At 32.1% G+C, this 16,129-nt stretch overlaps 1 protein-coding gene and 1 long non-coding RNA gene across 2 annotated transcripts in view; one reads left to right on the forward strand and one right to left on the reverse strand.

Moving 5' to 3' along the window:
* Window positions 1-2,003, forward strand: part of LOC121184146 (spermatid perinuclear RNA-binding protein-like) — a 54,068-nt gene extending 52,065 nt beyond the window's left edge. The window contains exon 18 of the mRNA XM_041041601.1: window positions 196-2,003. Coding sequence (XP_040897535.1) covers window positions 196-284 — 89 coding nt within the window. The 3' untranslated portion in view covers window positions 285-2,003. The remainder of the gene's footprint in view (window positions 1-195) is intronic.
* Window positions 1-16,129, reverse strand: part of LOC121184149 — a 54,349-nt gene that overhangs the window by 4,963 nt on the left and 33,257 nt on the right. Inside the window, exons 2-3 of the long non-coding RNA XR_005894270.1 lie at window positions 2,483-2,539; window positions 571-572 (exon numbers count right to left, since the gene is read on the reverse strand). This is a non-coding gene — a long non-coding RNA (uncharacterized LOC121184149). The remainder of the gene's footprint in view (window positions 1-570; window positions 573-2,482; window positions 2,540-16,129) is intronic.

Consider the following 16,129-nt stretch of genomic DNA (forward strand, 5'->3'; position numbering starts at 1 on the left):
CAGCTACATCAACAACAGCAGCTATGGTGGAGCAGGTGATCTGCTCTCTAACAAGCTTCCAGTGGTCATACAGCTGGAGTTCGTTCCACACCTATTCACGTTCATCACTACACAGTAAAGAAAAAGGGACTTCTGAACTAACTGCTAATGATTTCTGCTCCTGTTAACCCTGCTGCTCGTGTCTCCTGTCTGTAGGTGGCCTGTACATCGACAGTGCCTATTATCAGCCGCAGACCATAGCCACACCTATAATCATCCACCTGGGCCCTCAGGATCTTTTCTGACCCCGCCGATGTACCAAGACCACACTCGGCAACAGACTCGACCTCCTGTTTAATCCCTCACCCTTATTAAACCCTGTCAGCGCCTCTCAATTACTGCGGCACTGTTCCCCCGGGTTTCTCCTTCCACATGAGACAAAGCAGCAATATTGAAAGCAATATGGAAGTGAAAACACCTCGGGCAACACTCTGCCAAGTCCAGGTCAGGTTTAAGTGAGGAAGAGGCCGCAGCCGAGACTTTGTTTTACCCAGCTCGCTCAGAAAACGTCAATAAAACACAAAGCAATACTTCTTCTGCCTTCGGGAATCTCAATGTGTTCGAGGGCAACTTGGCTCGAGTCTCAAACGGTTTTTCAGTTGCAGAAACTGAACAGACCGTCAGCTCCGGCACATTCACGTCAGTGTGACCTACTGTATGTAAATAAAACATTTACTACACTGTATATATGGATGTTTGTGAGTTTTGAATATATATATAAAACATGTTAATATGTTTGAATATGTAAAACCCACAAACGGGTAAAGGAACATATTTATAATATATCTCTGAATGTAAATACAGAAGTAGCTTTGTATTGAAAGCACTCTCAGATATGCTATCTCTAAATATTAAGAGTTAAATACATTTTACAAATTGTCTATAACAATGTCTATAACACTGTATTGGTATGTTGATGGTATATAATCCCAAATGAAACATTGCTGCACATAGTAGAATAAGTAGAACTTTTACAATCCAAAGCACCAAGATAAATATAATTTGACAAAACCAATTTATAAACGATTTTAAATCATCATCATCCTCTGTAACACAACTGCTGGGTTTTTAGCTTGTATCAGTGGAAGGGACCCGACAAGGGGTCAGAGGTCAAAGCTTACAGGTCACAAGATGTTTGACAGAATATTTCTGTATATTTTTCCAACTTTCGTCAAATCTTTTATTTTTAACTGGATCATTTCACCTTTAAAATGATTCAAATACGAAGCGGTCACAGCCGTTGGATAAAATGAGGGATGATAAGATGACGTTTATTTGGTTTAGTGGCCACAAGACGAAAAGTTTGGGAACCACTGATTTAAATGGTTGTAGATGTTCCTGAGAGAAAAGGCACAAAGCTTTAAAAAGTGTTAGCAATTAAGAAATCTTTATGTAAAAAAAACAGTTGGCTTGTTTTCAACTAAATTCTGTTTAAAAGTGATAAAGCGAGCTAATAGCATTAGCACGTTACTGAAAATTTTGATTTAAAGAGTGATAAAGTTTTATGAAGCGGTTCCAGATTTAATGAGCTGTTAAGATGTTTCCGGTGCACGTGTCCTCGCTGCAGCTGGACTGAAAGCACAAGTGTCTAAAGCAATATTCAACTCAGGACCCTTCAAACCATTAAAAACCACAGGAATGCAAACTTAATCTGATCATGTGACGCGCACATAAACAGATGAAAGAAAACTGTGAACAGTGCCTCTGTGCTGTCGATGACCCGATGCTTGGGCAGAATGTGAATTCCACTATGATTATTCAAAATACTCAGTGTAATGTCTCGTACTGTTTAAGTGTTGATGAAAGTTTCTGGTTGAATGTAAAAACAAATGTGGCCACAAATTACAGAAGATTCAGACTAAAGTACTGTACAGGATACTGTTTTTTTTTTTTATTATTATTATTATATTAAGATTTAAATTTGTCAATCAACTGCTGTCAATCAACCTCTACATGTCATGTCATCATCTGCTGCTTATCTGGGCCATTTCAGCTAACACTATTTTCATCATTGACAGATTATTTTTTTAATTAATCATGTCGTTAATTAAATGTCCAAAAATAGCAAGCAAAAAAAACATGTAGTGAAAGTTTCCTGAGCTCAAGGTGACATCTCTGAATTTCTAGTTTTGTCTAATGATCAGTAAAATATTTCATTTGACATAAAACAGTGAAAAATACTCAGCTCAGTTATGTTATGTCCTTTCTGAACTTCCATACTAACAGCTGTGTAGCTCCTGCAGGTTTCTGATCTGATCTGAGTTTTGTTCAGGCAACAGAATCAGGACTCTGTCAGGAGTCTGTACTGAGTGAAATCAGAATTTTTTTTTTTTCTGATTTTTACCAGTCATGCAGAACTTGGAAATTTAAAAAAAATAATGTGCAACAGGAAAAGAAGAGGCATAAAAAAGCCTGAGAAACGTGAGTGGTGTTTGTTACTCACCTCGATCCAGGCGAGTGTTCCTCCAGGCACGCTCGGCTGCCGTGATGCTAATTACATCTGAGCAAACAAAAAGAAAGTGAAAGAAATGTCTGATTACACACTGCGAGAATCAAGTAACAGACCAAAATAAGACCTTTAAACCAGCTGTTTATACAGGAAGTCTGTTTGTGACTCCGCAGGAAGCTTATTTTGTCTCCAGCTAATGTTCCCCTGATCTCACCTCGGTGCTACATAACGTGCAGCAGTTTGAACATTGTAACGCAGGAGACCGAAAACAGACCTAACACGTCTTCATCTTCCTCTGGAGTAAAACCATTAACACTTATTGTCCACGTAACATCCGCTTAATTTTTCTTGCCAGAGGCATCACACAGCAGAGGAACATAAAAGTGTTTTTGCCTGTTGGTTCATGGCTGAAACATTTATTTATGTCTATTAAATAAACATTCACTTCTCCTAAGGCAGTTATTTGTTTGTTTGGCCTGAACCTTCTTTTCCTGCATCGCCTCAGTGGCCTGTAATCACCTCCTCACTCTCAGGTGAAAACCGCGTCTGCTGACACCTGAATGCAGCACATCAGAAAGCTAAAACACAAGTGAAGTTCGTCTGTTGCTGAAGTTGCTAGCTTTTACAGCTACAGCTAGGCTAAGCTGTTCGTCTGTTGCTAAATTCAGCTAGCGAATTTAGCAACAGATGAACAGCTTAGCCTAGCTGTGGCATTAGCTAAGCCAATGCTTAGCTGAAGTCCAAAGCTAATGAACTGTTAGCATGTAGAGATAAACTCTTTTAAGAGCTAATGCTAACCCCCTCAGCTAATGTCTAACCATCAAATGTCAAGTCAGCTGGCTCAAATCAGAGGGATTATTAGCCCAGAAGAAAACCATCAGAAGCCACTGGATACTGGACTTTCTAAACAAACAGATCCCAGACTGTGAGGATGGACAACCGCACCTCCTCAACCCTTCACCCTAAACAGTGGCGTCCCTCAGGCGTCGAGGGGATGTCCTTTATTAAACTCAGCTACTGCCCATCAAGTGACCGTGATAGTGTAATCATCAACAGACCATGTCACTCTGAGGACAGGAGCTGCCTTTTGATGCCGCTGCATCTTAGACATTATCCCTCTGACTTTTAGAGCCTTTCATGAGCCTTGAAGGTTCTTCTGTCCGTTAGCGGCAGTACATGGTGCTGAAAGACATAAACCAGCACTTTTCCAGAGGCAGAGCTTAAAGTGGCCGTAGTTTGGATCTGGACTTTGCACACAGTGGGTTATACACTGCGGTGTACATCCAGTGCTGGCAGTCAGCAATCTGAGTGCTGCTTCTTAAAACTGCTGTCAGCCAAAGAAGCTCCACAGCCACCACCCCGAGGTCCCCCGCTGCTGACCTATGACACCTTGCAACTTGGTGGCTTCAGGCCCGACTGCAAACAGCGAGCCGACACCGTCCTTCACAACAAATATGGGTCAGCAGAAAACAGAGAGAAGAGCAGAAAATCTTTTCTCAAGCAGCATCTTCATGCTTTATTTAAAGACCCTGTCCGATCGTCAGAAAGTTACCCAAACTTTTCTCTCCCCGTTTGGCAGAGCTGTTCTCTCTTGTTTTGGAAAATCCTGAGACAGCAGGACGCCTCTTTGAGAGATTAAATCCCTGATAAGGATGTTTGTGTTTGTTTTTTGTGAGGCAGAATCATGCGAGTGCAGACAGTGAGGATGGTATCAGATGGAGGTCCAGATCCTGCTGGTATTTTTAGCGGTGAGAGAGAAGCCAGAAGGTGTTGGATTACGCAACATGGGCACATGCTGCCTTCACTGATGGCAGTTTGTCATCTTATATCAGCACTCAGGTCCATGTTGCATTGCAGTGTAGATACACTTCAGCTGCAGTTTATTCACCTTTTGAGACTAAAACATCAGCTGACATCAGCAGAGAGGGTGAAGCAAAATCACACAGTGGAGACAGACGAGGACATAACAATTTTTCACATTTCAGTTTATGATCATTCGTTTACATGATTGCTATTATTATTAGTAGTAGTAGTCCAGTAGTCTTATATTGCCCTTTGTTGATTATGTGGCTTGCGTGAAGCAATAAAGTGCACACACACATCACATCAGTATAATATGACGTGTTTTATGACATTTTGAGATAATAAAATATGACTTTTTTTGGCCGATTTTGACACCTTACTATACTATGACGTTTTTTCTGACATTTTGAGGTGAAAATTTTTTTTGACTTTTTTTGGCCGATTTTGACACCTTACTATACTATGACGTTTTTTCTGACATTTTGAGGTGAAAAAAATTTTTGACTGTTTTTGGCTGATTTTGACGCCTTACTATACTATGACGTTTTTTCTGACATTTTGAGGTCAAAAAAAATGTTGACTTTTTTTGGCCGATTTTGACGCCTTACTATACTATGACGTTTTTTATGACATTTTGAAATCAAAAAAAATTTTGACTTTTTTTGCCCGATTTTGACGCCTTACTATACTATGACGTTTTTTATGAAAAAAAAGTTGAAAAAAAATGTTGACTTTTTTTGGTCGATTTTGACGCCTTACTATAATATGACGTTTTTTATGAAAAAAAAGTTGAAAAAAATTTTTGACTTTTTTTGGTCGATTTTGACGCCTTACTATACTATGACGTTTTTCATGAAAAAAAAGTAAAAAAAAAAATTTGGACTTTTTTTGGCCGATTTTGACGCCTTACTATACTATGACGTTTTTTATGACATTTTGAGGTAAAAAAAAATGTTGACAATTTTTGGCCGATTTTGACGCCTTACTATACTATGACGTTTTTTTATGAAAAAAAAGTCGAAAAAAAATTTGGACTTTTTTTGGCCGATTTTGACGCCTTACTATACTATGACATTTTTTATGAAAAAAAAGTCAAAAAAATTTTTTGGACTTTTTTTGGCCGATTTTGACGCCTTACTATACTATGATGTTTTTTCTGACATTTTGAGATGAAAAAAATGTTTGACTTTTTTTGGCCGATTTTGACGCCTTACTATACTATGACGTTTTTTATGAAAAAAAAGTTGAAAAAAATTTTTGACTTTTTTTGCCCGATTTTGACGCCTTATTATACTATAACGTTTTTTATGAAAAAAAAGTTGAAAAAAAAATTTGACTTTTTTTGGCCGATTTTGACACCTTACTATACTATGACGTTTTTTATGACATTTTGAAGTCAAAAAAAATTTTGACTTTTTTTGGCCGATTTTGACGCCTTACTATACTATGACGTTTTTTATGAAAAAAGAGTTGAAAAAATTTTTTGACTTTTTTTGGCCGATTTTGACGCCTTACTATACTATGACGTTTTTTATGACATTTTGAAGTAAAAAAAAATTTGGACTTTTTTTGGCCGATTTTGACGCCTTACTATACTATGACGTTTTTTATGACATTTTGAAGTCAAAAAATTTTTTGACTTTTTTTGGCCGATTTTGACGCCTTACTATACTATGACGTTTTTTCTGACATTTTGAGGTCAAAAAAAATGTTGAATTTTTTTGCCCGATTTTGACGCCTTACTATACTATGACGTTTTTTATGAAAAAAAAGTTGAAAAAAAATGTTGACTTTTTTTGGTCGATTTTGACGCCTTACTATAATATGACGTTTTTTATGAAAAAAAAGTTGAAAAAAATTTTTGACTTTTTTTGGTCGATTTTGACGCCTTACTATACTATGACGTTTTTCATGAAAAAAAAGTAAAAAAAAAAATTTGGACTTTTTTTGGCCGATTTTGACGCCTTACTATACTATGACGTTTTTTATGACATTTTGAGGTAAAAAAAAATGTTGACAATTTTTGGCCGATTTTGACGCCTTACTATACTATGACGTTTTTTTATGAAAAAAAAGTCGAAAAAAAATTTGGACTTTTTTTGGCCGATTTTGACGCCTTACTATACTATGACATTTTTTATGAAAAAAAAGTCAAAAAAATTTTTTGGACTTTTTTTGGCCGATTTTGACGCCTTACTATACTATGATGTTTTTTCTGACATTTTGAGATGAAAAAAATGTTTGACTTTTTTTGGCCGATTTTGACGCCTTACTATACTATGACGTTTTTTATGAAAAAAAAGTTGAAAAAAATTTTTGACTTTTTTTGCCCGATTTTGACGCCTTATTATACTATAACGTTTTTTATGAAAAAAAAGTTGAAAAAAAAATTTGACTTTTTTTGGCCGATTTTGACACCTTACTATACTATGACGTTTTTTATGACATTTTGAAGTCAAAAAAAATTTTGACTTTTTTTGGCCGATTTTGACGCCTTACTATACTATGACGTTTTTTATGAAAAAAGAGTTGAAAAAATTTTTTGACTTTTTTTGGCCGATTTTGACGCCTTACTATACTATGACGTTTTTTATGACATTTTGAAGTAAAAAAAAATTTGGACTTTTTTTGGCCGATTTTGACGCCTTACTATACTATGACGTTTTTTATGACATTTTGAAGTCAAAAAATTTTTTGACTTTTTTTGGCCGATTTTGACACCTTACTATACTATGACGTTTTTTCTGACATTTTGAGGTCAAAAAAAATGTTGAATTTTTTTGCCCGATTTTGACGCCTTACTATACTATGACGTTTTTTATGAAAAAAAAGTTGAAAAAAAATGTTGACTTTTTTTGGTCGATTTTGACGCCTTACTATAATATGACTTTTTTTATGAAAAAAAAGTTGAAAAAAATTTTTGACTTTTTTTGGCCGATTTTGACGCCTTACTATACTATGACGTTTTTTCTGACATTTTGAGGTAAAAAAAAATGTTGACAATTTTTGGTCGATTTTGACGCCTTACTATACTATGACGTTTTTTATGAAAAAAAAGTTGAAAAAAATTTTTGACTTTTTTTGCCCGATTTTGACGCCTTATTATACTATGACGTTTTTTATGACATTTTGAAGTCAAAAAATTTTTTGACTTTTTTTGGCCGATTTTGACACCTTACTATACTATGACGTTTTTTATGACATTTTGAAGTCAAAAAAAATGTTGACTTTTTTTGGCCCATTTTGACGCCTTACTATACTATGACGTTTTTTATGAAAAAAAAGTTGAAAAAAAATGTTGACTTTTTTTGGTCGATTTTGACGCCTTACTATAATATGACGTTTTTTATGAAAAAAAAGTTGAAAAAAATTTTTGACTTTTTTTGGCCGATTTTGACGCCTTACTATACTATGACGTTTTTCATGAAAAAAAAGTAAAAAAAAAAATTTGGACTTTTTTTGGCCGATTTTGACGCCTTACTATACTATGACGTTTTTTATGACATTTTGAGGTAAAAAAAAAATGTTGACAATTTTTGGCCGATTTTGACGCCTTACTATACTATGACGTTTTTGATGACATTTTGAAGTCAAAAAATTTTTTGACTTTTTTTGGCCGATTTTGACACCTTACTATACTATGACGTTTTTTCTGACATTTTGAGGTCAAAAAAAATGTTGAATTTTTTTGCCCGATTTTGACGCCTTACTATACTATGACGTTTTTTATGAAAAAAAAGTTGAAAAAAAATGTTGACTTTTTTTGGTCGATTTTGACGCCTTACTATAATATGACTTTTTTTATGAAAAAAAAGTTGAAAAAAAATTTTGACTTTTTTTGGCCGATTTTGACGCCTTACTATACTATGACGTTTTTTCTGACATTTTGAGGTAAAAAAAAATGTTGACAATTTTTGGTCGATTTTGACGCCTTACTATACTATGACGTTTTTTATGAAAAAAAAGTCGAAAAAAAATTTGGACTTTTTTTGGCCGATTTTGATGCCTTACTATACTATGACATTTTTTATGAAAAAAAAGTCAAAAAAAAATGTTTGACTTTTTTTCCCCGATTTTGACGCCTTACTATAATATGAGGTTTTTTATGAAAAAATATTTGAAAAAAAATTTTGACTTTTTTTGGCCGATTTTGACGCCTTACTATACTATGACGTTTTTTATGACATTTTGAGGTAAAAAAAAATGTTGACTTTTTTTGGCCGATTTTGACGCCTTACTATACTATGACGTTTTTTATGACAAAAAAGTCGAAAAAAAATTTGGACTTTTTTTGGCCGATTTTGACGCCTTACTATACTATGACATTTTTTATGAAAAAAAAGTCAAAAAAAATTTTTTTTGACTTTTTTTGCCCGATTTTGACGCCTTACTATAATATGATGTTTTTTATGAAAAAAAAGTCAAAAAAAATTTTTGACTTTTTTTGGCCGATTTTGATGCCTTACTATACTATGACGTTTTTTATGAAAAAAAAGTTGAAAAAAAATGTTGACTTTTTTTGCCCGATTTTGACGCCTTACTATACTATGACGTTTTTTATGAAAAAAAAGTTGAAAAAAAATTTGGACTTTTGTCGGCCGATTTTGACGCCTTACTATACTATGACGTTTTTTTATGACATTTTGAGGTAAAAAAAAATGTTGACTTTTTTTGGCCGATTTTGACGCCTTACTATACTATGACGTTTTTTATGACATTTTGAAGTCAAAAAAAATTTTGACTTTTTTTGCCCGATTTTGACGCCTTACTATACTATGACGTTTTTTATGAAAAAAAAGTTGAAAAAAAATGTTGACTTTTTATGGTCGATTTTGACGCCTTACTATAATATGACGTTTTTTATGAAAAAAAAGTTGAAAAAAAATTTTGGACTTTTTTTGGCCGATTTTGACGCCTTACTATACTATGACGTTTTTCATGAAAAAAAAGTAAGAAAAAAAATTTGGACTTTTTTTGGCCGATTTTGACGCCTTACTATACTATGACGTTTTTTATGACATTTTGATGTCAAAAAATTTTTTGACTTTTTTTGGTCGATTTTGACGCCTTACTATACTATGACGTTTTTTATGACAAAAAAGTCAAAAAAATTTTTTTAATTTTTTTTGGCCGATTTTGACGCCTTACTATACTATGACATTTTTTATGAAAAAAAAGTCAAAAAATTTTTTTTTTGACTTTTTTTGCCCGATTTTGACGCCTTACTGTAATATGATGTTTTTTATGAAAAAAAAGTCAAAAAAATTTTTTTTGACTTTTTTTGCCCGATTTTGACGCCTTACTATACTATGACGTTTTTTATGAAAAAAAAGTTGAAAAAAATTTTTGACTTTTTTTGGCCGATTTTGACGCCTTACTATACTATGACGTTTTTTCTGACATTTTGAGGTAAAAAAAAATGTTGACTTTTTTTGGCCGATTTTGACGCCTTACTATACTATGACGTTTTTTATGACAAAAGTCGAAAAAACATTTGGACTTTTTTTGGCCGATTTTGACGCCTTACTATACTATGACGTTTTTTATGAAAAAAAAGTTGAAAAAAAAATTTGACTTTTTTTGGCCGATTTTGACGCCTTACTATACTATGACGTTTTTTATGACATTTTGAAGTAAAAAAGAATTTTTGACTTTTTTTGGCCGATTTTGACACCTTACTATACTATGACATTTTTTATGAAAAAAAAGTTGAAAAAAAAATTTGACTTTTTTTGGCCGATTTTGACGCCTTACTATACTATGACGTTTTTTATGACATTTTGAGGTAAAAAAAAATGTTGACTTTTTTTGTCCGATTTTGACGCCTTACTATACTATGACGTTTTTTATGACATTTTGAGGTCAAAATTTTTTTTGACTTTTTTTGGCCGAAAAAAACGCCTGACTATACTATGACGTTTTTTATGACATTTTGAGGTCAAAAATTTTTTTGACTTTTTTTGGCCAATTTTGACGCCTTACTATACTATGACGTTTTTTATGACATCTTGAGGTGAAAAAATTTTTTGACTTTTTTTGGCCGAAAAAAACGCCTTACTATACTATGACGTTTTTTATGACATTTTGAGGTCAAAAATTTTTTTGACTTTTTTTGGCCAATTTTGACGCCTTACTATACTATGACGTTTTTTATGACATTTTGAGGTGGAAAAAATTTTTGACTTTTTTTGGCCGAAAAAAAACGCCTTACTATACTATGACGTTTTTTATGACATTTTGAGGCGAAAAAAATTTTTGACTTTTTTTGGCCGAAAAAAACGCCTTACTATACTATGACGTTTTTTATGACATTTTGAGGTCAAAAATTTTTTTGATGTTTTTTGGCCAATTTTGACGAGGTGAAAAAAAATTTTGACTTTTTTTGGCCAATTTTGACGCCTTACTATACTATGACGTTTTTTATGACATTTTGAGGTGAAAAAAATTTTTGACTTTTTTTGGCCGAAAAAAACGCCTTACTATACTATGACGTTTTTTATGACATTTTGAGGTCAAAATTTTTTTTGACTTTTTTTGGCCAATTTTGACGCCTTACTATACTATGACGTTTTTTATGACATTTTCAGGTGAAAAAAAATTTTGACTTTTTTTGGCCGAAAAAAACGCCTTACTATACTATGACGTTTTTTATGACATTTTGAGGTGAAAAAATTTTTTGACTTTTTTTGGCCGAAAAAAACGCCTTACTATACTATGACGTTTTTTATGACATTTTGAGGTCAAAATTTTTTTTGACTTTTTTTGGCCAATTTTGACGCCTTACTATACTATGACGTTTTTTATGAAAAAAAAGTTGAAAAAAAATTTGGACTTTTGTCGGCCGATTTTGACGCCTTACTATACTATGACGTTTTTTTATGACATTTTGAGGTAAAAAAAAATGTTGACTTTTTTTGGCCGATTTTGACGCCTTACTATACTATGACGTTTTTTATGACATTTTGAAGTCAAAAAAAATTTTGACTTTTTTTGCCCGATTTTGACGCCTTACTATACTATGACGTTTTTTATGAAAAAAAAGTTGAAAAAAAATGTTGACTTTTTATGGTCGATTTTGACGCCTTACTATAATATGACGTTTTTTATGAAAAAAAAGTTGAAAAAAAATTTTGGACTTTTTTTGGCCGATTTTGACGCCTTACTATACTATGACGTTTTTCATGAAAAAAAAGTAAGAAAAAAAATTTGGACTTTTTTTGGCCGATTTTGACGCCTTACTATACTATGACGTTTTTTATGACATTTTGATGTCAAAAAATTTTTTGACTTTTTTTGGTCGATTTTGACGCCTTACTATACTATGACGTTTTTTATGACAAAAAAGTCAAAAAAATTTTTTTAATTTTTTTTGGCCGATTTTGACGCCTTACTATACTATGACATTTTTTATGAAAAAAAGTCAAAAAATTTTTTTTTTGACTTTTTTTGCCCGATTTTGACGCCTTACTGTAATATGATGTTTTTTATGAAAAAAAAGTCAAAAAAATTTTTTTTGACTTTTTTTGCCCGATTTTGACGCCTTACTATACTATGACGTTTTTTATGAAAAAAAAGTTGAAAAAAATTTTTGACTTTTTTTGGCCGATTTTGACGCCTTACTATACTATGACGTTTTTTCTGACATTTTGAGGTAAAAAAAAATGTTGACTTTTTTTGGCCGATTTTGACGCCTTACTATACTATGACGTTTTTTATGACAAAAGTCGAAAAAACATTTGGACTTTTTTTGGCCGATTTTGACGCCTTACTATACTATGACGTTTTTTATGAAAAAAAAGTTGAAAAAAAAATTTGACTTTTTTTGGCCGATTTTGACGCCTTACTATACTATGACGTTTTTTATGACATTTTGAAGTAAAAAAGAATTTTTGACTTTTTTTGGCCGATTTTGACACCTTACTATACTATGACATTTTTTATGAAAAAAAAGTTGAAAAAAAAATTTGACTTTTTTTGGCCGATTTTGACGCCTTACTATACTATGACGTTTTTTATGACATTTTGAGGTAAAAAAAAATGTTGACTTTTTTTGTCCGATTTTGACGCCTTACTATACTATGACGTTTTTTATGACATTTTGAGGTCAAAATTTTTTTTGACTTTTTTTGGCCGAAAAAAACGCCTGACTATACTATGACGTTTTTTATGACATTTTGAGGTCAAAAATTTTTTTGACTTTTTTTGGCCAATTTTGACGCCTTACTATACTATGACGTTTTTTATGACATCTTGAGGTGAAAAAATTTTTTGACTTTTTTTGGCCGAAAAAAACGCCTTACTATACTATGACGTTTTTTATGACATTTTGAGGTCAAAAATTTTTTTGACTTTTTTTGGCCAATTTTGACGCCTTACTATACTATGACGTTTTTTATGACATTTTGAGGTGGAAAAAATTTTTGACTTTTTTTGGCCGAAAAAAACGCCTTACTATACTATGACGTTTTTTATGACATTTTGAGGCGAAAAAAATTTTTGACTTTTTTTGGCCGAAAAAAACGCCTTACTATACTATGACGTTTTTTATGACATTTTGAGGTCAAAAATTTTTTTGATGTTTTTTGGCCAATTTTGACGAGGTGAAAAAAAATTTTGACTTTTTTTGGCCAATTTTGACGCCTTACTATACTATGACGTTTTTTATGACATTTTGAGGTGAAAAAAATTTTTGACTTTTTTTGGCCGAAAAAAACGCCTTACTATACTATGACGTTTTTTATGACATTTTGAGGTCAAAAATTTTTTTGACTTTTTTTGGCCAATTTTGACGCCTTACTATACTATGACGTTTTTTATGACATTTTCAGGTGAAAAAAAATTTTGACTTTTTTTGGCCGAAAAAAACGCCTTACTATACTATGACGTTTTTTATGACATTTTGAGGTGAAAAAAAAATTTGACTTTTTTTGGCCGATTTTGACGCCTTACTATACTATGACGTTTTTTATGACATTTTGAGGTAAAAAAAAATGTTGACTTTTTTTGTCCGATTTTGACGCCTTACTATACTATGACGTTTTTTATGACATTTTGAGGTCAAAATTTTTTTTGACTTTTTTTGGCCGAAAAAAACGCCTGACTATACTATGACGTTTTTTATGACATTTTGAGGTCAAAATTTTTTTTGACTTTTTTTGGCCAATTTTGACGCCTTACTATACTATGACGTTTTTTATGACATCTTGAGGTGAAAAAATTTTTTGACTTTTTTTGGCCGAAAAAAACGCCTTACTATACTATGACGTTTTTTATGACATTTTGAGGTCAAAAATTTTTTTGACTTTTTTTGGCCAATTTTGACGCCTTACTATACTATGACGTTTTTTATGACATTTTGAGGTGGAAAAAATTTTTGACTTTTTTTGGCCGAAAAAAACGCCTTACTATACTATGACGTTTTTTATGACATTTTGAGGCGAAAAAAATTTTTGACTTTTTTTGGCCGAAAAAAACGCCTTACTATACTATGACGTTTTTTATGACATTTTGAGGTCAAAAATTTTTTTGATGTTTTTTGGCCAATTTTGACGAGGTGAAAAAAATTTTTGACTTTTTTTGGCCAATTTTGACGCCTTACTATACTATGACGTTTTTTATGACATTTTGAGGTGAAAAAAATTTTTGACTTTTTTTGGCCGAAAAAAACGCCTTACTATACTATGACGTTTTTTATGACATTTTGAGGTCAAAAATTTTTTTGACTTTTTTTGGCCAATTTTGACGCCTTACTATACTATGACGTTTTTTATGACATTTTCAGGTGAAAAAAAATTTTGACTTTTTTTGGCCGAAAAAAACGCCTTACTATACTATGACGTTTTTTATGACATTTTGAGGTGAAAAAATTTTTTGACTTTTTTTGGCCGAAAAAAACGCCTTACTATACTATGACGTTTTTTATGACATTTTGAGGTCAAAATTTTTTTTGACTTTTTTTGGCCAATTTTGACGCCTTACTATACTATGACGTTTTTTATGACATTTTGAGGTGAAAAAAAATTGTGACTTTTTTTGGCCGAAAAAAACGCCTTACTATACTATGACGTTTTTTATGACATTTTGAGGTCAAAATTTTTTTTGACTTTTTTTGGCCGAAAAAAACGCCTTACTATACTATGACGTTTTTTATGACATTTTGAGGTCAAAATTTTTTTTGACTTTTTTTGGCCAATTTTGACGCCTTACTATACTATGACGTTTTTTATGACATTTTGAGGTGAAAAAAAATTGTGACTTTTTTTGGCCGAAAAAAACGCCTTACTATACTATGACGTTTTTTATGACATTTTGAGGTCAAAATTTTTTTTGACTTTTTTTGGCCGAAAAAAACGCCTTACTATACTATGACGTTTTTTATGACATTTTGAGGTGAAAAAAAATTTTGACTTTTTTTGGCCGAAAAAAAAACGCCTTACTATACTATGACGTTTTTTATGACATTTTGAGGTGAAAAAAAATTGTGACTTTTTTTGGCCGAAAAAAACGCCTTACTATACTATGACGTTTTTTATGACATTTTCAGGTCAAAAATTTTTTTGACTTTTTTTGGCCAATTTTGACGCCTTACTATACTATGACGTTTTTTATGACATTTTGAGGTCAAAAAAAAATTTGACTTTTTTTGGCCGAAAAAAACGCCTTACTATACTATGACGTTTTTTATGACATTTTGAGGTGAAAAAATTTTTTGACTTTTTTTGGCCGAAAAAAACGCCTTACTATACTATGACGTTTTTTATGACATTTTGAGGTCAAAAATTTTTTTGACGTTTTTTGGCCAATTTTGACGCCTTACTATACTATGACGTTTTTTATGACATTTTGAGGTGAAAAAAAATTGTGACTTTTTTTGGCCGAAAAAAACGCCTTACTATACTATGACATTTTTTATGACATTTTGAGGTGAAAAAAAATTGTGACTTTTTTTGGCCGAAAAAAACGCCTTACTATACTATGACGTTTTTTATGACATTTTCAGGTGAAAAAAAATTGTGACTTTTTTTGGCCGAAAAAAACGCCTTACTATACTATGACGTTTTTTATGACATTTTGAGGTCAAAATTTTTTTTGACTTTTTTTGGCCAATTTTGACGCCTTACTATACTATGACGTTTTTTATGACATCTTGAGGTGAAAAAAAATTGTGACTTTTTTTGGCCGAAAAAAACGCCTTACTATACTATGACGTTTTTTATGACATTTTGAGGTGAAAAAAAATTGTGACTTTTTTTGGCCGAAAAAAACGCCTTACTATACTATGACGTTTTTTATGACATTTTGAGGTCAAAAATTTTTTTGACGTTTTTTGGCCAATTTTGACGCCTTACTATACTATGACGTTTTTTATGACATTTTGAGGTGAAAAAAATTTTTGACTTTTTTTGGCCGAAAAAAACGCCTTACTATACTATGACGTTTTTTATGACATTTTGAGGTGAAAAAAAATTTTGACTTTTTTTGGCCGAAAAAAACGCCTTACTATACTATGACGTTTTTTATGACATTTTGAGGTCAAAAATTTTTTTGGCTTTTTTTGGCCAATTTTGACGCCTTACTATACTATGACGTTTTTTATGACATTTTGAGGTCAAAAAAATTTTTGACTTTTTTTGGCCGAAAAAAACGCCTTACTATACTATGACGTTTTTATGACATTTTGAGGTGAAAAAAAATTTTGACTTTTTTTGGCCGAAAAAAACGCCTTACTATACTATGACGTTTTTTATGACATTTTGAGGTCAAAAATTTTTTTGATGTTTTTTGGCCAATTTTGACGCCTTACTATACTATGACGTTTTTTATGACATTTTGAGGTGA

This window comes from Toxotes jaculatrix, chromosome 7, assembly GCF_017976425.1.
Source record: "Toxotes jaculatrix isolate fToxJac2 chromosome 7, fToxJac2.pri, whole genome shotgun sequence".
In the NCBI taxonomy this organism is placed as follows: domain Eukaryota; kingdom Metazoa; phylum Chordata; class Actinopteri; family Toxotidae; genus Toxotes; species Toxotes jaculatrix.